General features: G+C 40.5%; 1 protein-coding gene across 1 annotated transcript in view; it reads right to left on the bottom strand.

Annotated features, from left to right (window-relative positions):
• Positions 1 to 1571: 1571 nt before the first annotated feature.
• Positions 1572 to 20887, bottom strand: part of LOC137900064 (rho GTPase-activating protein 26-like) — a 46392-nt gene continuing 27076 nt past the window's right edge. Inside the window, exons 5-24 of the mRNA XM_068744113.1 lie at positions 20316 to 20417; positions 20106 to 20216; positions 19773 to 19877; positions 19123 to 19252; positions 18715 to 18815; positions 16482 to 16576; positions 14993 to 15071; positions 14453 to 14489; positions 14192 to 14257; positions 13420 to 13494; positions 13246 to 13330; positions 12306 to 12364; positions 8774 to 8879; positions 7868 to 8027; positions 6552 to 6696; positions 6245 to 6419; positions 5041 to 5073; positions 4447 to 4557; positions 3655 to 3746; positions 1572 to 3338 (exon numbers count right to left, since the gene is read on the bottom strand). Of these exons, the coding sequence (XP_068600214.1) occupies positions 3250 to 3338; positions 3655 to 3746; positions 4447 to 4557; positions 5041 to 5073; positions 6245 to 6419; positions 6552 to 6696; positions 7868 to 8027; positions 8774 to 8879; positions 12306 to 12364; positions 13246 to 13330; positions 13420 to 13494; positions 14192 to 14257; positions 14453 to 14489; positions 14993 to 15071; positions 16482 to 16576; positions 18715 to 18815; positions 19123 to 19252; positions 19773 to 19877; positions 20106 to 20216; positions 20316 to 20417 (1956 nt within the window). The 3' untranslated portion in view covers positions 1572 to 3249. The remainder of the gene's footprint in view (positions 3339 to 3654; positions 3747 to 4446; positions 4558 to 5040; positions 5074 to 6244; positions 6420 to 6551; positions 6697 to 7867; positions 8028 to 8773; positions 8880 to 12305; positions 12365 to 13245; positions 13331 to 13419; positions 13495 to 14191; positions 14258 to 14452; positions 14490 to 14992; positions 15072 to 16481; positions 16577 to 18714; positions 18816 to 19122; positions 19253 to 19772; positions 19878 to 20105; positions 20217 to 20315; positions 20418 to 20887) is intronic.

Raw genomic sequence — 20887 nt, 5'->3', positions numbered from 1 at the left:
TTCTCTTTTAGCTAAACGTGTAACTAACAGCCTTGTCAAAGGGAGACAGAGAGCCATAGACATGAGAGTCCAAATCAGGAACTAGATGAACCCTAAAAACATCAGTGCTTTTGGGGAGAAATGACAATAGCCTATTTTCTGATATTTTGAATACATCGAGCGTGATCCTCTTTGATATGAATAATTTCACCTGATCCGTTTTGTACATTGAGCAAGTTGAGAAAGTAAATATTTGTTTTATTTGTTTCTGTTTAATAAAAAGGTTGGATGTGTTGAATACATTAGGCGATTGTGAAACACGTTTGTCTTGTGAAGTAAATGTAAATTTAAGAGTCAATGGGAAGGTCTACATGAATGCTCACTGTGTTTTAACATTTTAAGAAGACGAGGGAGGGAAGTGGAGGCGAAGGTAAGACGAATCAGAAGCAGCTCCTTTCTATAAGTGACCAAAGCAGAGGAGGATTTAAAAAAATTAAAAAGTGTTTAAGCATTTACATTTAAGTAGCACTTATTATCAAACGTCTAGTAATTCTTATTTTATTTGAAAGCTGTCGTTTGTAAAAGGTCCAGGCTTTGGATCCCATGTATATTGCTGTGCTGATTGACTAGTCACATTAAAATGGAAAACAATGAAAAGCATCTACTAGACTAGAGCCTGATGGAATTGCACTCCCCTCATGCTGGTTGGCAGACTATTTTGTATAAAATGCAAAGCAAATGTTATCTTTAAAGATTAAGGGCGGATCATGTAGAACTGGTACATAGAGCTGTGGCTTTCATTGAAGTCTGTTTTGTTCATATTTCAGTTATGTAAATGTATTCCGATGTAAAAACAAAATATAAACTGATTGTTCAAAAAAAAAAACATTTGTTTTGCTTCTGTATTTCACCTCTGTAGTTAGTGTCGATATTTTCACCTAGTTAATTAAATGTAGCATTAAGTTATCTGTGGCGTTCTTTGACAATGGATTCGGCATCATGTTGGAAACAACTTGAATGTTTTTTGTCAACGCTGGTTCGAAGTAGAAATGGAAAAGAAATGATTTCTGTTTAGTTCTTACCCAATAAAATTTCCAGTTTTTCAAGTTCAGCTCCAGGAGTTTCATCTTTTTTCTCTGAGCTTAATCAAATAAAAATTATCTCCAAATGTTGCTTGATACGAGTAATTCTGTGTAATAAAGGATAATGCAATAAAAATAAAATCAAGTTATTAACTTTAAGATGAGCAAAATGGGAAAACTAAGTAAAATACATTTTAATAGTGCAGAAGAGAATTTCATAAAGTGTTAGCGAGTTAAGGTGAAGAGATAAGTTTGATTTGCTTTCAGATCATCAGCGTTCTTGATGGAGTTGACAAACTCTGTATTGGAGCTCGAGTCCAACACAGAATGTCAAACCTTTTGTCAGATTTTTTTAGATGCTGCCATCGCCTCTTTAATGCAGCTGTCGGATTAAAATACAAACACAGGCAGACACGAAATCCAAAATGAGCAGAAACAAATGATAAAAAAAAAGAAAAGAAAATCAATAACTCAAGCTGCAGTTTTGAACACTTATTTTTAATGCGGCAAAATTTTGTCAAAACATCTGGAAGAATATTTAAGGCTGTAGATAATTTTAAAGATAGAAAAATCTGGGCAACAAAGATAAAATTAAGGAATTAAGTTAGTTTACTAAAAATACAAAATATAAAAATTCATACTTAAAAAATAATACTTTATCAAATAGGCTACTGTGTATTTATTTACAAAGCAGATAAAACACGTCAAAATGAATACATTTTAGGATTGCCCCTTTAAGAAACTTTTATAAATAAAGAGTTCAGGAATGAACAAAGTAGTCTCACTTCACATTCTTTTTTTACACTCACTTAATTTTTCATATTATGTCATTTAAAACATGAAAATGTTCAATATTCTATTCTAAATTTTCAAGGAAACAAAAAATTTAAAAGTTGAGATAAATGTTCACAAAATTGTTTAAGCAAAAAGCATCGAGTTGAAGCCCCAAGGCTGACCAGCCTTCAAATACGCAATGGAACAAATCAAAATTAAATTTTCTCGTGAATCACAACCCTGGTTGAAAACCCTGAATCTACTTGTAAATGTGTGACACAGATAAATAATGATGTTATTAGCATTATTTAGTAATAAAGATACTTGTGATGGGTCATGCGACATCTTGAAGCAACTGATGGATCCTGCATGACTGTTAAAACTTAAATTTAGACTAAATGTGTAATAACTCGATGGTCTGGATCCTGGTTCATGTGAATTCCGTGAAGGGATTGAATTAGTGCAAACATGACTCAACACTATATACACAGACACTGGCTCCAATGTTTTTCTCCAAACAATCCAAACAAATAAAAAAACCCACTGGGGTAGCAGAGCGAGACGTCGCAGCTGATCGTGTACCAGCCAGCATTTATCACTCGTTGCTCCGACACTGCTTTGTAACCCATTGATCTATTTGTAGAACTTGTTTGATTTTTTTATATATTTTTTTATTCTAAGGCTCTGCAGCTAGAGGCATGATAAATTACAAAAAGTCTGACCTTCTGGCGAACTGTTCCCAAGGTGATCCCACCTAATGGCGCTCTGCCCTGGAGCTCTGAAACATTAGCTTGGTTCGTCCACTAGTGTGACTAGTTGTCATCCAAACAGCTAACAGAGGAGGTGAACTAGTTAAGTCCCAAGTTAAAGGCCTGTTGCTTTGTTCTATGTTTCCTGTCAGCATCTCCATTGGAGTGTGAAGGTAGAGATTTCATTCGCTAGATTAAAAAAAAGAGGAATGGTCGACCGTTGGCAGTGTAGCTCAAAGGAAGGAAGAAATCACAAGCTTCATAGCTAAGAAGTGTCAAATCATTTGTACTACTGGTTACACACACACACACACACACACACACACACACACACTTTCACCTGGATTTGGGAAGACATCCACACTAATCCAATAACAGCTAGAACATCAATGGGACTTCTTGTTTCCAGTGCATTCCATGGGTGTCCCCCAAGTCCAGGCTGCTTTGTTTCTGCATCACGTCCTCTCAATATGATTTTGCAAGGTCTTCCATGTCAGTCAAAATACATCTAGTCTTCCAGTTTAGTCACATAAACATGACCTTGGTATTTGATACAACAAAGTATGCCTCGTCTTGTGCGGTCAACTGTTGTCCACTGTAGTCTTTTTTTCTTTTTTTGTCAATTCCAGTCCAGCCTTGCCCAGTTTGGTCTTCATGGCTCTGGACTATAAAAACTCCACGTAGTTTTTCGGTATCAGTCCAGTTCGACCATCCAGAGTCCCTTCCAGCCAACCGGGCTCCCTGGAAGAGTGAACTATAGGAGAGAGAAAGAAACATAGATTTGAAGATTTCAGCAGCTATACACAGAGACAAACGCATCATGCACACATCCAGATGTGAAGAGTGTGTGCCGCGTTACACGGACAAAGCGGTGAGGAAGATGAATGAATGGCTGAATTTTGAAGTTCCTTTGACCAATATGTGATCCAAAATCCAGGATCTCATCTGGATCATCACCAAATTTCATCAAGATTCTTCCGTAACTCAAATAGTTAGGCACGGAACTTTTTGTTATGCGTTATGGCAAAAACATAACCTCCATAGCGGAGGTAATTAAAAGCCTGACTCACCATTATCAAAGACAGTCCCAGCAATGAAGGACAGCTCAGAGTCATGCTCTGCCTTGCAGGCATACAGAGCTCGAGCCTTCCTGCCGACATTACTGGAGACAATAAGAGAGAGAAAGGTTCACAGCAGTTTCAGGACAGATTGTAAAAAGGCTCTCTATTTGAAACGATGCTGCATTTGAACACCTGAAATCCTACCTAACTAATATATATAGATATTCCTGTGGGTTATACAGAATATCTGCTATATAATATATTGACTGCTATGCAAAAAGTACAGTTTGAAAGAAAGACTAGCGTTTTGAAGGTGCTAAGCAGAGGAATCTAGCAGCCTCAGCACAACACCTACAACACCGACACGCAGGGACCGCTACTGCATAACAGCCAAGGATGAGTTGAGTAACGTTAATTAAGAGAAGTTAACTGCTATGTCAAAATTATTTAGAATGCATTTTCAGCCAGATGCTACATTTGCTTTGAAATTCCATTTCATCAGAAGAGTTGGAATTTATGGTCTGCTGATGGCTTTGCACACCTTCAGCAATACACCTGTTAGTTAAAGGTTTTTGCCTTGAATAACCTTGCTGCGCAAATGTAGAAAGATCTGGAATCACTAACTCTATAGAGCTACTTATAGCATATTAACAGACTGCTATGAGCAATTACATAATTTAGTAAACCTCTTGTACTGCATCAATGCTACAAAAATGTAGAGCGTAGAAATTGCGGTACTTCACTGTTATTGTTGATAAGCTGCGGCTACATCATTGTGCAAAACAAACAGAGCGGACCAACCTGACAGGGGACGAGTCACTGGACGCAGAGGAAGTCGGCTGAGGACTTGATGGGGCTGAGAACATTGGCCAGGAGGGAGAACGTGGCGAGGTGGGACTTGGAGAAGTTGCACTAATGGAGACATTCACACAAAGCATACAAATCTATCACATTGACCATATTACACAGGCATAAACCTGGAAACACCTAAAGTATATCCTCCTAACCTCCCCAATATACAAGAGCATATGACAAATACTTCAGTGAGCCTAAAGTAATTTATATCGTTTTGGGTATATACTGCGGAGAAGACGATCAGCCGACAGAGACACCTTAAATAATTGTTACACTGAAAACAAAACAAAAAAATCATGACAACCATGATTTTCACATCATAATTAATATATTTATGCACATTGGATGAACCTAGCATGTAAAGTTTGTGTGATATGCGCTGGACAACAAAAATGATCACAAACAGAAGGACATGCAAGGTTTGGACTATAGCTCACATCATTTGATGTCATAAAAATCCTAATGCATTTTAAACCATAGTTCTAGCCAGCCAGCTGTGGCCACGGCCACGTTTTTGACTGAGAGACATATTTTATGTACCTGGAGGGTATACTGCTGCGAGTCTTTGGAAGCCTGGAAGCCAAAGAAGAGATAAAACAGAGTTAAAGTCCAAATTAAATCCAAATTAATTGCAAATATGGTTAAGTACCGGAAAACCTTCCAAACTTGTGAAAACAAATGGAAGGTATGATGCATAACCGACATGATATCACCAAAATGAATAAATGATTAAGTTACTGAGAGGGTTTCCATTTACAACTTGCATTGGCCGTACAGCAAGGAACACACGACAAGTCTGCATGACGGACCTCTTAGCTTGTCTAACAAAAACAAAAATATAATTTATTCATCCATCCATCTTCTTGAAGATGAGAAGAACGCAATTGTCTCATCTTCAGCCACTTATCCGCATTGTGGGCCACGGATCTGCTGGAGCCTATCCCAGCTGGATATGGGCGAAAGGTGGGGTAAACCCCGGATGAGATCATTTCTATTTTTCTACCACATATAAACCCATAAAATAGGTTTTAAACAAGCGTTTCTGGGGCCGGAGAACGAATTAGCTGGATTTACATTCATTTAAAAGTTGAAACATGTTTTCACTTTTCGAACGTTTCGCCTCACGAACGGATTACATCAACGAATCGAGGTTGTTTTTACAAAGGTGTGTGTATTAGGGGTGAGTCTTACAGCATCATCCATGATAATACCGGTAAATTTATTAATAAGGTATAGCATTTTTATATCGTGGTTTTTAACCGGTGAAGAAAACTGGCTTCAAACCGTTGGGTAAAAAGCTGGACTGAATACCTGAAGACAAACATGTTTGTTGACAATATATATTATCCTATCGTTACCGTCAAAGCAGCTTTCAAGAAGGTGGTGATGAGACCAGACAAGAGCTCCTGTGGATGCAGGCAGCGCCCTCTTCACAAATAGCTGCTTCTGCTCCTGATAGTTAATGCTAAGAACTTAATGCTATACTTAATTATTTTGCATGTGCGAGGTATAAGGTATATATATATATATAGGAATAAGAACAAACAAGCTCATAGTGATCAATGATAGCTTAAGAAATAGAAGAAAAATATGATACAAAATTACACAGTATTTCTAATTAATTGAATTATTATCCTTCAGTCAGTGACTGTTTGATTATGACTTTTAAAAAAGAGATTAAATAATAGGGCCTACAGTATTTAGTAATACTGCAGAGATTAAAACCATTTTCACATTAGCTTACAGTGCCTGGATCTGCCGGGTGTCCTGCTCGCCATCATTACTGGTCAGGCTGTGTCTGGGAGTTCGACCTTGGCTGCTGCTGTTGCTACTGCTGCTGCTGCTACAGTTGGCAAAGGAGGAAACAGGCTGCTGCAGATCAGCAATTATGGAGTTGAATAAACTGTTCCTCTTTTCACCTACAGGAATCAAGAAAGATTCATAAAGCTTTTGGTGTTTTCAGCAGGTGGAAGCAAAAACAAAAACACAAGAGTGAAAAGGTGTAACGTAAACTAGCGTCTTCAGCCAAATCAGGTGGTTCAAAAGCTCACCTTTCTGGGAATGTGTTGGCGTGTGGAAGAGCGTGAGGGGTCGCTCGCTGCAGGATGGCACTTTGCTGTCAGTGCTTCTCCTCCGGGGCGGGTTGAGCTGCGTGTTGGTCAAACCGCCTACAGAGCTTGGAATGTCATTGAATATCTGCACAAACGAGTGTGTGAGAACATCCAACGCAAAGTTACAAGACAACAATATGAGCGCAAAGTCAGAAAAAACACAACCATTCTTCATGTGACTGCATATTTAAGGCATTTAAAATAAAATAAAAATGTGCAAACCCATGCAACAATATAAAAGACTGGGACTTGTTCTAATTCAAATTCCTGGATCCATGCTTTTTGATTGGAACTGCAGATTGCCAGAGCTTCTTCTCCCCGTCTCTAACACTTTTCTTTTTAATGAGGAAAGGTTCCCATGTGGGCACAACAGTAGAGGTCATTGAGGGCAAATTCATGTCAACTCCTTAAAATCCTAGTGCCAGGATAAAAATCCCCCATTCCCTTACCAATCACATAACTCTACACGTCTTAATTGTTGCCTTCATAATGCTGCTCTGCTTTTATCAGCCTGTCATTTCAAAGTCAAAATCAATGATGTTCCTCCATTCTTTTCAGCTCCATACTCTCAATTCAACTTAAGCAAAAAAAAAGGAATGCAGATTTGATAATTGGATTTGAATTGCAGCCTGAAGTCAATGTCTTAAATACTGTTTACACAAAAATACATTAATTTCACTCAATATTTACAATATTAAGGAAGGAGAAATCCCAGAAGATTTATGCTGATATTGGCAAACTAAATTAATAAACTGGACCTAATTATCTTTGAATCAAAACATTTATGGGAACTTATTCTCAATTAATGCATTTAATTCACTGCGTTTCGTAAATATTCGTCTGGGATGTAGAGATTCTTGCTATGTCTCTTTTAAACAACACACACTTATGTGTAAATTCATGGATGTACAGGTGTTATGTGTATTTGACCATTTCTATCCTTTCCTGGATGAATATATTGCATGGGGGCGCACGGTGGCAAGTGTTGTTGCCTCACAGTCACAGGTTCGAATCCGACTTGCGGCCTTTCTGTGAGCATGTGTGCTTAAGGCTAGATCGCCATGGTGATATCTAGAAGCAGCGCAGCCGGTCAATAAGCTGCTTGGACTTAAAGGGGAAAGTTGCTGTGAGGTGTACCCTATTATAGAACTATCGTACATGTCATTAGTGTGTGTTTAATTCAACATGCCTGCTCCTATACATCACAAAGTCTGGATTCATTTGCTCAAGTACATGAACACACTCGCACCACTTACTCTCTCATGATGCTCTATGAGGATCTCTACGACAATGTTCTGGAACTTGATGTCCATAATGGCTGCCACCGTCTCTTCCTGCGGACGGAGCAGAGTTGGCCCAAAGACGACACCCAAGTTGGCGACGGTCATCAGGTTCTGCTGGTGGTGATTGGCTACGCTGTTAAGGTAGGGCGGGTAGAAAGAGACAATGGGAGGGGCTCCGCAATCAATCCAAGAGCACAAAGCCAGACCATGGCTACATGATGGAACACAATTAACTTTAAAGCTCGTGTCAGTCAATACTTTTTTGGGTCAGAAAAATGTCAGAGAGAAGTTAATTTTATTATGGTCAGGACAAAATATGGAAAAAAAAAATCCCTTCTCTATATAGACCAGAGTGTCCTTCCCTTCAAGAAAGGAGAATCCGCCTCTAATGCAACAGTGAAGTGGCACAATCGGAAGGATAAGGTCACAGAACAAGGGGGAGAATGTTACCCCAAGAACATCTGAGTGACAATAACTGAACCTGCTTTCTATCTTATTTTCATTTTATGTTGCTACTTTCATTGTGTTCGAGTGGAATTAGTTTTCTTCAATTTACAGCGATGAGTGTGGACTACGGTACATAGTGCACTGATGATAAAAAAACAACAACACCTCATTAAATTACGACCTCTAGGTCAACTTCCATGCTCGCCCACACGGTGCATTAGAAAGAAAAAAAGGCTTTGTAATGAATCCTCCTGGAGGATTGACAACAATCATGATGAGTATTACAGTGAATAAAACGTAGGCAGAACAGGAAGAGAGTTCACAATTGCTTTTAGTACCACATAGTGTGCGTGTGTGTGTGTGTGTGAATGTTGAGTTTGTTAGGCGCTCAATGATGACTGGAGTTGTTCATGTGCGACATTCTTAACCTACTTGGCCAGATGTTTTATCAGCAGCTCCAGCATCTGTCTGTTCTTCTCAGGCAGCCGGTGCACCAGGCCATGGATCTCAGTCACCCTGGCATCTGGGTTGTCCAATTCTGAACAGGGACAAATTAGGAAACAATGAGAGGAGGTGTTAAAGAGCAGCCACAAAAATAAAGACAAAAAACCTTCAATGACATGATGCACACATTTCCTGTAGTAAGAGACTAATATAGCTTCTTCCTCTGAGCCACAGACACAGAGCTCCATTTCTAAGGTCTATTAGAAACAGCAGCAGGCCACAGCTTTGCCAAGAGACGTGGTCTTTCTAGTCCATGAATGAAGACACTGTATTTATTTTTGAGTCAACTGTGTATACGTCCTCCGGCTGCCCACAGAACTCGCCAGGACACTAAACCGCTATCAATTCCTGACTGAAAATAAAACTAACAAAATTAACTATTTGCTTGTTTATTTATTTTCGGGTTGTTCCCACATCGTCAGTGGGAAACAGCCGGCCTCACCACAGACAAGGTAGGACAGTTGGAAAGTGTTCATGGTCAAACAGACACATTTTTTTTTTTTTGTGTCAAAAACAAAACATACACCAACCGCAAGTTTGAATTTGCATTTATATCCATAAGACACGAAACAGTCCACCGGTGGGGGGGGCGGGAGACTCGTGTCTGTGTTCAGTTCACATTTTCTGTGTTGCCAAATTCCATCTGAAACTTTGAATCCAGCCGCTTGAGCTAAACCTGTCCTCTCCGGCCCCGTTTGGGTTTATATACCAGCTGCTGAAGGTCAGTGCTGATTTTATGCACGACTTTGCCAGTGATTGCTGTAAATTATGACCACTTTTTAATTTATGTTGATTTTATGTCTGCTGTAATTTAAAAACTCTGGTTATTGAGTTCTTAAATCTTATTGGTTCCTTTAACCTTGTTCAGTCTGTAAGTTGCCCAACCCACAAAAAAAAACGGGGCGCACCTTTGACCTTTGCTATAGTGCGGCTTTGGTTGTTCCTAATGGAAACCGGCAAATCAGACTGACTGTTTTATATACCGTTCCCATTCCTGGTCAAGGGTTAAAACCTGTGCTCCTCTACACTGTGAAGTTACCCAGTACCTTCTAGTTAATGTCATCATAATACAAATCATGCACTGAATAGGACACCCATGTGTGGGCCTACGCGGTAAAATAAATATGAGCTGATTGATGCAACTCTGTGACCTGTAGCGATGGTGCTGAGTCACAAATAATGACTGTACACAAAACCGAAACGATGCCTCGCTGCAGCCTCCACCCTGAAACAACAAATGATGACCTTCTGATGACACATGCTCTCTGTCATTATTGGAATTTGTCATTACTGAATACACCATAGTTCATAGTATTGATGGGGGATTTATTGTTGTCAGTTTAATAGATTCCTATTTGTTATCTTTAAAACAGATTTAAATACAATCGTGTGTAAAATGAAATGTCCGTTACAGCTCCGGGCTCTGCAAACGGAAAAACTCTGGCAGAAAGCCTTGGTCAAATATCAGCAAAAATTAGCAATGCATCTCCTAAACAGGGGGAATGGTGTTTCTACACAGACTGCTGGCATTTACAATCCAAGCCCGGATGTGTATGTGCATGCCCATTTAAAGTACATGCACTGCACATTGGCTGATCCTTAACACATTCCATTCATTACTCATACTTGACATTTCCAGGCTTACGTGCAACAAAGTGTCTGGATGTAGCCCACAGCTCATTACTGCGATCATTTCATGTAATGGTGGGTTACAAAATATACAACAAACTTCAAAGCATCGCAAGTTTCAAAAGGATTAATTCAGAGATGATGCACCGCCTCACCGCTGCTAATAAACAAAACACACATGTCTTTCAACATTTTAGTGAGTCCAAAGTCCTGAATATTATTTCGGTTATAGGGTATTTATGGTACTTTTTCTTACTGTTGTATGACAAAGAAAAAATTATACAAGGGTGACACTCAAACATACTTTCTCTCAAAGCATATTTGACTTTCTAAATCACTTCATGCTTAACTAAACACTGTGTAGTCTCTGAGGCACATGAAAAGAAACCTGGTACACTGAGAGTTGACCCGCTCTATACTTAAGACAGCTGAGGGTTTGTTTTTGTCTAAATGATTCTGTCTGCCCCGAAATACCGCACCTAGTAGCTGGCAAGCTGTTAAGCTGCTGTGTCACCCAACACACCACAAAACACTATGCCCTTCATTCAAGCCAGGTATTTAAAACCAGCGTAGACTGGGATTGGAGAGAGAGTAAGTTGAGAGGAAGACGTGCTTGACCATGCTGGTGGGAGGAATGGAAGAGGATGCATGGAAGCTGAGACGGGAAGTTCAACTGAGGACATGTCCTCAAAAATCCCCACGGATTCAGAAAAATGACCGTTTTGACAAAGATACGAAAGCACTTACGTAAGACGAAACAACTTCTTAGGCAATTACAGACCAATTCATGGCATGCAAACGCAGATACCTGTGCAAACAGCTTAGATGAACAAAAGAACTGCAGGACATGAGACCTACAGATACCGGTACATCAGCATGACATATTTTACAGGTACACAATGTTAGATATTTGAGTTATGCATGCACGCTCACAATACACAGGTTGCACAAACACTCTTAGTTTCTTTATCTCTACATACTTTGTGGTAATAATCACACACAGATTAATCACATATAAAGCATCACGCATTGTTAACTGATACATGGAGGACCCTAACGGCCCATCCCAGGAGGAGGATGTCAGCACCCCCTGGGAGGAGGGTGTTTTCACGCCCACTATAAAGATCATTGCCGTATAACATTCGGGACTCTTCTACAGAGTCCTGCTTCCGCGTCTGTAGGAGAGTCCAGCGCTGTATTTCCTTACCAGCTTTGTAATTACTGAAAACCTTCAGTAAACTTGATTAGTTTTATAATCCTGACTTATTATTGAATAAACACCTCCAACACGAGATATAATAAAAGAACCGAGGGAAAAAGGAGAAACCTGACAGCAATATGTTTTCTAATGATTCCAAACTATTAAAATAAGGACGCATGTCCTAAGTTGGTGTAACAGCAGCTCCCGAGCACACGTCTCATTGTCTTTCCAGTTCACCTCACTCTGCAGCCAGTCCCCTTGGCAGCGTTGCCAGAGACACACAGTCATTTCCTGTAGTTTCTTTTTCCTGGCAGCTAAGCTTTCTAAAGGGCTTAGCTACAGACAAACAAAGAGAACAGGCGTCCCGTAACGCAGCAGCACAGACTGGAACAAGACAATATTGCATCTGGGCTCAATAGAATGCACAAACCGATTACGATTCTGTCAGCTTGGCGTGAACAAAGATCAATGCACTTCAAACCAATAACAAACAAACAAAAACAAAAGAGCCAAGGATACTCATTTAATTGTCCTGCCCAGCAGTATGTGTAAAAAGATACGAATGTGTCTTTATTTAACTGTGTGCACTTAATGATATTATTTGAGAGACAAGACAGATAAAACACTCACTGGCAGCCTTGATGAAGCTCCTCTGGTATTGGTATGTCATGAGAGGTGCAGGCAGCATTCTGCAAACACAGAACATGGTGCCGATTGTCAGCTAGTGTGGAAAATAGAACACGAGTTCAGGACTGTGTGGGAAAATTACAGTGTGAAAGAGAGTCTTATTTTTCCAACTTTTACACAACTGAGCGTTGCATCAGTCACCATTGCATGAGAAGTGCAATGTGTGGACAGCAAGGTTACTCTCTCAATTACATGCAATGCTTGTCAGTGCTTGTGTCTACATTAGATGCATGAATGCATCGACAAGTGAACGCTTGCACGGACTCGTAGGTGCAGCAGACTGAGCACAGCTTGAGCACCACTAGTATTCCCTTCGTGCATTTCTTCTTTTTTTTTTAGAAGAAGAAGAAGCCACCCGTTCCTGGTCACCCACACTCTTGCTTAATGCCTGTTGAGGGGCTTTTCAGGCATTAACTGAAGCCTAAACTCATAAGGGTGGCAAAAAAAAAGGGTTACATACACATTCATTTCATTTACAAGTTCAGAAATTGTATCTTTGTGGTTATCAATTTAGAGGATTTTCTGCACAATATAAATTAGATCTGCTTTTTATGTCAGGGTTAGCATCAGCTCAGCTCAGTCTATGACATTTTTAATCACTTTTCCATTCCTCTATGCATATAAAGTCAATAGACCAAGTCAGAGATCTGTTTGATGGTTGCAGCAGAGACTCAGAGCAGCAACACGTTGTTATTCCAGCAGTGAGTGAAACCGTCGGGGGAGTGCTGCATCTTTAAAGCGAGATGAATAACACGTGTCGTGACAACAGTAGTAAATCCAATTACAGTGAAATTTATGATACAATACATTAAATCTTTGTATGGCTACTGCACATGATTTTCTCTTCTTAAAATGTGCATTTATGTAACTTTTAAACACAAACCTGAGATAGTGCTTGATAGCACTCGTGATGGTCTTAATCTCCCACTCTGGATTATCCAGCTCCACATCAGCACACGTCTTTGGATCTGACAGTGAAAGACATGAGAATTAAAACAGAAAGAACAACAAACACATTTCCAGCTTTGACAAAGCAGTTTTGTGCGTTTGTCTTTACCCACGGCAAAGCCCAATAGCTTCTGGACTCTGGAGTTGACACCAACTATTCTGTACAATCCCTGCTCATCAATCCCTGGAGAAGAGAGGAAGGAAGAGGAGAAATGATTGTGTGAGAGCAAAAATGGTTTCCTTGTTTGTGAGACATGACTCATGGCTCGCTGGTTAGTGTGCGAATCTCAGGAGAGCAACACAAATAAATCAATTCCAATTTGTAAATGATGTAGGTTAAGTTTTTCAACGTTTTAAACTACAGTTCTAGTCAAGACAAGACAAGACAAATAGAAATTAAAGTGAAAAAAGTTCGGCTCTTTTAAGACACCGCAACATGTAAATCTAAGAGAACTTCTTCAAGCATGAAGATCTATCAGATCTAAATCTTAACAATATGCAGAAAACCATTTTTTGCACTTTAACTAAAGAAGGTGGTAATGTACGTTTGTTTTGGGTTTTTTTAACAGTGCCACCTTCAGTCAAACTGTTGTAAAAAATATCTTTGCTGAATTTAAAAAGCCTCTGCAAAGTTAATGTCTGGTCAATAGTCAGCAGAATATGTAATAAAATTAATCACACACCAAGAGCTAAGAGTATTTTTGCATCTTTTCATACACTATACGCACTGTCCAAAGTGCTTTAACTGTGACAACACTGGAACACATTGGAGACAATATAATTAGAAAGGACAAATTATTACAAATCGAACGCTGTCTATGGTACAGAAATGAGATGTGGCATACAATAATTTTTCACAAAACAATAATGTTACATTTTACCTCGAGTCTCCACTGCATAGATGAACTTTTTCATCACGTTGAACCCAATGACATCCAGTTGGGCCACTGAGAGGGAGATAAATATAATTTTAAAACAATGACTTCCTATTTTCAAGGTTCTGAATTAAAAAGGTCTGATTTTTCTTTAAACCCTTTTAATATTCATGCATAAATTAGCTAACCCTGACCCTGATGAGGATAATGCAAAATAATACTGCAGCCTCAAATATACATTTAATTGATATACTGAATGCTACTTACTGCCTTCAGCCTGGTTGTCTTTGTTTAAATTGTATACCTGCAGATAAAAAAAAATCATTTGTGTATGAGAGAGAGAGAGAGAGAGAGAGATACTGGATTGTGAAAAGCAGCCTTCACGTTAGTCTAGACTAGAGACAGGGTGAAAAAAGGTCTGAACAAATAAATGTAAAGTTTTGAGTGCAACCGTTCACTTTAAAGTTTAAACAAATCCTTGGTTTCAAACATTCCTGGTTTTCCCAGACAAAAATAATGCACAATGCTTTTATACTGGGGACTAAAAAATAAATTTGTGCCCCATCAGACTTGTGATGAAATGGATTCGAGGTGCCCTGAGGCACTATTTGGGAACCATTGCTGTGTGCTAATAACAACATGCTGTGCTGCACTGAGAGCGCTCCCCTGAGGTCAGACTACTTCTAAACATTGGAGCTCTTGATTCGGCCAGCACTCCCTCTCTTTCTCTTAGTTTCTCTCTGTCTCAGCACTCAATTTCTCTCTCTCTTTACAAAAAAAAAAAGCAACGTAACCGTGGTAACCTACTGGTTCTCTCCCATCCATGGCTTCCATCCACAACCTGCGGTCTTCTTCTGATAGAGCCTGCATAGTGATCACTCCTGGCCTTCACATGCAGATAAACACACAAGGTACATTTTCAAATTGTGCACCAGTAGATGCAAAACACACACATAGAGACTAACAACTGAGAAATCTATACAACAAAATTAAGAAATCACTGATGAAACATTCATATAAAAGGCAAAGCATCTTCATGTTTGTGCCTGAGATACAGCATGATTCATGTATCAATTTCCAATAAAGATAGACAATCAATAGCAGGATGAAAATATTAACAGATGATTTAGCTTTGAGTCCAATAATAAGAGACTAAGATCTAGTTTGTCTGTCTCCTTGTGGAGAGACCAGGTTGGATAGGATTAGAAATGAGACAATAAGAGGGACAGTGAAGGTTAGAAGGTCAGAGAGGCCAGACTTCGATTGTTTGGACATGTCTCGAGGAGAGACGGGGACTATATCGGTAGAAGGATGCCGAGTGGAGAACGCTGATTTGCTGTGGCGATCCCTCACGGGACAAGCAAAACAAACAAACAAAAAAAAGAGATTGTCTTCCATCTGTTTCGAGCCCATCTTACAGTCTTTCATTAACAGCATACTCTCCTTCAAAGGTCACCTCGGCAATGCTACAACCCCCCCAGCCCCCACCCCCAGAAAAACAGATCCACACAACATCCTTCAATCATGGCACAACACCCTGCTTATAGGTACACTCATCCACCTACGCACAGCTACACTTTGGATGCAGGTGGACGTAACAAACAGATAAAAAAAAAGGCCCCAAATGTTTGACAAAAATTGACTTTGCCAAATGTGTTAATGTTCATCATTGAGGCAACAACATATAATACATGTGTGAACAAATCATTAAAGGGAGTGTCATTGCTTGCTTTACTATTCTCTTGCACTGTCAATGGATTGATAACAGAAGGAATGACACAAAGGGGAAAGGGCAACAAGAGGTCGTGATAACTGAGCTGATGAGCTGAGGTAATTTCATGGGGGGGAGGGGGGGGTCAGAAGAAAAGTCAAGGATGAGAGTATGAAGCCAGCCAATAAGGGCTGGGCCAGTAAGGTAAGAAAACATCACATCTCCAGGTCTAAATCAACACAGCCCCCCCAAGTGTCTGTTAGCGGGAATTACGCCCCATGCTTATCACTGAAACGATGGACAACAAAGACAACATTCACTTCCATGACTACAACAAAGCCAGACATGCTATTTCTTCCCATTTTTGTGTATTTTGCGTTCTACAGGTTTTGAGCAAATTAATTAAATGCAATAAAAAAAATCTATATACAGTACTGCTGAATTCAACGGCAAAACTAAATATGCGACAAACAGACAAAGGAGACGACGGTTATTGCATCACAATGATAAAGTTCTATGCATTTTATAAATAAACCTTCAACATGCAACAAGTGAGATAAAGCAAAAGTAGCCACACTCGCTAACCTGTCCACAGCTTCCACGTCAAAGCAGAATCTCTTCTCTATGGAGTCAGTCTTCCTCCTGGTGCAAGACTTAAGGATGAAGCTCTCCTCATCTCCCTGAAACAAAGAAATGCAAACATTATGTTGGCATCATATTCTATATACAATACAGCATCCAGGGGATACTTAAGACTCCTCCTCCTGAACAACTCTGCCGGATGCGGTCTTGGAACACCCCGAGAACTGCGATGGCTTGCGCCACAAACTAGGTCCATTATTGTATGTTTTTAATAATGACTCACACTGCTGCACAACTAAAGTTACATGCATGTCCAACTCACTTAATTTCTTTCTATTTGACACACATTGAGAGACTATTTGAGCAACATTCGCAGCATGAGATGGACCCCAGCCAAAATGGCTTCAGGACCTAAACAACAAAATAGCTTCAAACTCAAGAATGTGAGCAAACAGATATTTAAGAGTCTTGCCGTGCAAATATTCAAGCATTGTCTGACGCGTATTTTAAAACCGTCAAACATTGTTGACGAGACACTTGTATTGTGGCAAGTTGGAAATTATACCAGATTTTAAATAATTTTATGGCAATAATCTTATACTTCATGCGCTCAGTGCAGTAGATGAATGTTATTGGACCTGACGTGGAGTGTTGAGGCAGTTGTGGCATTTATGGGCTCAGCTGTCTTCTACAACTATACTGGACTTTAACTCTTATCTCACATATCATTGTCAGAAGTGGGACTCTTGCTGCAAAGACAAGCCACATTGTAAAGTGGCAAATGCAAATGAAGGCTGGAAGACTGCATCAAAGGAATTATACTAGTAGCCTCCAGTGGCATTGCCTGAATCTGCAGATCAAGCCTGCAGGGAGGAAGTAACTTCTGCTAATGTAGCAGCCTCTCTAAATTAGTGCCAGCGCTCTACCCCCCCCCCCCCCCCCCCCCCTTCACCAAAGGGTTGGTGATTGGCAGGCTAAATGGGATTGGGAGTTAGCTGTGTAACTCACTGTGTTGTAAGTTGGGAGGTCAGGTTGGGAGCTAGGATGCATCTATTTTTCTGAAGACCATCACGCTGCCACCAGAGGTGTATATATCACAAGGTCAGTCTGGCAGGGCTGCAGAAGGGTTGCAGCACGGAGGAGGGGGCAGCCGAGATGGCCCTGGTGCTGCTGAAAGGCAGCGCAGCAGGGTGATCTCATCCTGTGGGGCAGTGGGTCAATGCCAGCACTATCACCCCAGTGGTTAAAGTCATGTCCAACTGGACCAGTGTGGCTCAGCATAATGGGCCGCTCTATAGGGCCTGGCACTCACACCACCTTGGAGGGAGAGTGTGGTAGTCAATTGGACTCGTGGACTGGTGCCAGTGGGGGGCTGTAGACAGTTCATGGCTCTGTGGGGGCAGGCCACTTTGGGGCGTTCAAGTCCCTCAGCTGAGTACGCCAGCAGTCTGCCGAGGGACACTCCAAGCAGAACACTGAACGGCTTGTTCACAGCTGTGACGGCTGCACTGTCCAGAAAGGATGGATCCGATGCTCTGAAGCCTGACTTGCAGCTGGCAGGACAATTTTAAGCATTTAAAATGTCCTTCCAGCTGCAGTCAGATTTGCCCGTCAGCTATCCATCAGTATTTCATGACGCCTTTATACTGGATCCACCTCCTGTCCATGGACCCTTAAGACAGGAGAGAAGCTTTCTAGTTCTCAATTCTTCTGCTTGTTCTCAAGTTAACCATTTAAATTGCTCTGCCGGAGAGGCCTGGATCCCACCATCAGTTTTGGATTATTTGCTATATGCAGGGGGGGGGGGGGTCAACAGATAATATATTGAGTTGGGCTCATGCTGCTTGCTCACAACATCCTCATGCCGAGGCGACGCGATCTGAAGTATTGCGACGGTTCCTGTGGGACAAGTATTGATTTTTTCTTTTCGTGCATCATGAGAATATCTTGTAAGATGATGACAACACCCACAGCTTCGTCTTGGAACAGAAACAGCAGATGGGTTTTTGAATTACACCAGACCTTATTCAGAAATATTCTCTCCATCTAAATCAAGTCCATCAGCGCCTGTTCAAAATGCCAAAAACCGACTCAGAAAGGTTGAAAGTTCTGTGTGAAACCATTTCAACGAACCTTTTCAAATACAATAATTCAAGACAAGCATAAGAATGCTTGTTTATGGAAATGCATCTGTTGTGACCTCATCTGTGTATTTTAAAAGGCCAAATCCACTCACCATTTTCCCTCCAGATTTAGGGTCGAACAGTACAATGGTGATCTTCTTGGGCTCCCGATGGTACGTGCAATAGTACTTCACCCAGGTAGACACAAATGAGCCTGAAAGAGAAAGAAATGTGAAGAGAATGTACTCAGGTAAAAAAAAAGGGAAGATGGTCAAAAGAAAGGCAGGAACAGACAATGAGGTTAAAGCACACGTTACCATGGGGACAGAACACAGTCTGGGCCTGTGTCACACCTCAAACAGATTCAACTAAACTTGTTTAATTTAATCTATTCTCAGGCAGTCTTTGTGTGTGAAATAAGAAAACTAAAAACACACACACACACAATACCTTCTATACATACACACACACCCATCCATTCACGCGTCGGTAGAACACGACCGTCAACTGGTCATACGTACGCTTCTCCTGCACAAACAGGTATCCCTCCATGGTGTGCTGACTGACACTCTTGTGCTCATGTGGATTCTCCTTCATCTTCTTCATCAGACACTCCACCTCTGACCGTGTGCTCTCGAAACGGTTCCTCGTCTGTCAAGGCCAGCAGAGACGAGCATCTGTTATCGGCTTATCAGTCAAGTCACAACAACAGCATGACATAAAGTCTCCTATTTTTCAGAGAAGGTTAAAAATGCATAAAAAAGCATCCATTACAGAAAAAAATAAAAAAATAAATTGTGTCCTTTATGTATCAAATGTAATTTCAGATTCATCTCCGAGTGACATCAAGTGGGTCTCGCACCTTTTTACATTTGGAAGGTTATTTTTCTCGTACATCATTAGTTTCTAAAACGCGTGCTGCCTGCTGATGAGGCGGAGCTGAATGACCTTGGACTTCATGACATTTTGAAGTTTCAACGTGAATACTTCAAACTAGCATTCAATTTGAAGAGGCCTTTTCAAGTGAACATTACAACAAAGACATTTATGTCTCGGCAAAAAGAAAACCTGTCTGGAGACAGATATAGTCTGTGATTAGCAATCTTCAAAAAGACTAAAGCAAAAGCAAAGACTAGATTATTCATGCATCAGAGTTCGTGTCCGACCTTACATTCTGTATGCTGATGGTGAGGTCAGTCTTAAAGTGGTTGAAGTCCTTTGCCAGCTCATAGCCGTGGTGATAGTAGGTAAACAGGCCTTGGAGAAATGCCAAAAGCTGAAGGGAGGAAAGAAAATAGGACGTGATCCAGGTGAGGGAAGCATGTGAGGGAATAGAGATGATAAAAAGGAAGAAAGTTCGGAATGGGTGTGATGAAGTGTCAAAATGGAAGAAAAATAAGAAGAAGAAAAGGATGGAAGTGATAGAGACTGAAAATGAGCAGGCCTGCTCAGGAAGGTTTGAGGAACAGTTTTTAAAAAAAATAATAGGAAAGAAAAATCTTACAGGCTCCACAAAGTCAAACATCTTCCTCTCTTGGACCTCCTGCACCTTGAAGACGTACTCCAGAGAAACCTCATAGAAATGCTGCCGTACATGATCTACTTGGTTATCCGCCTGCAGTGGGGGGAGGAAATAAAGAAAACTGATTGGTATTCAACGGAAGACAGAAATCAGCACCAAAATGAAACCATAAACTCAGAGGCGACAGCTCACCTCGTGTAGATGGGACTCTTTCTTCTTTGCCGAAAGGCTGAGGTGTTTCTCGAGCACGCCGCAATACTTCTCCGTCTCTTTGTCGTATTTTTTCTTGGCTTCCTGTAACAGATATTTGTTTAGCTTAATCTCTGTTGCCTCTGATCTCTGAAGTTTCTGAGGGCTGGTGCTATTAGACCAAGCATGAAGCAGATACATAGATTACCATCTATGCATCTGCTTCTTAAGGCAGTAATCTCTGAACACATTTCCACTTGCTGGACTGAAAAATGCGAAAAGGAACTGCTTCCATTGTCCAAGAAGCTCAGCAGACACCGATAAGCTATTTCCGGCAGCACAATAAATGTCAGCCATGGTAGAATCAGAAAACTTTAAAACAAATCAAGCTCGTCAATGGGACAGGAGTGGGGGGCCGGAACATGATTAAATAATAATAGAAAAAATAAATAGACACAGAAATAACACAGAGAAGCAGCTCTGGGTGGGTAATCTTGTGTGTAGTTACTTCCGGCCTGTTAACGCTAAAAGACATACCGACTCGTACGTCCGACTCAGAAAAGTCCAGCTTTAGA

This window comes from Brachionichthys hirsutus, chromosome 10, assembly GCF_040956055.1.
Source record: "Brachionichthys hirsutus isolate HB-005 chromosome 10, CSIRO-AGI_Bhir_v1, whole genome shotgun sequence".
Taxonomy (NCBI): Eukaryota; Metazoa; Chordata; class Actinopteri; order Lophiiformes; family Brachionichthyidae; genus Brachionichthys; species Brachionichthys hirsutus.
Note: the sequence above shows the minus strand (reverse complement) of the source record. Positions and strands in the feature narration are given on the sequence as shown.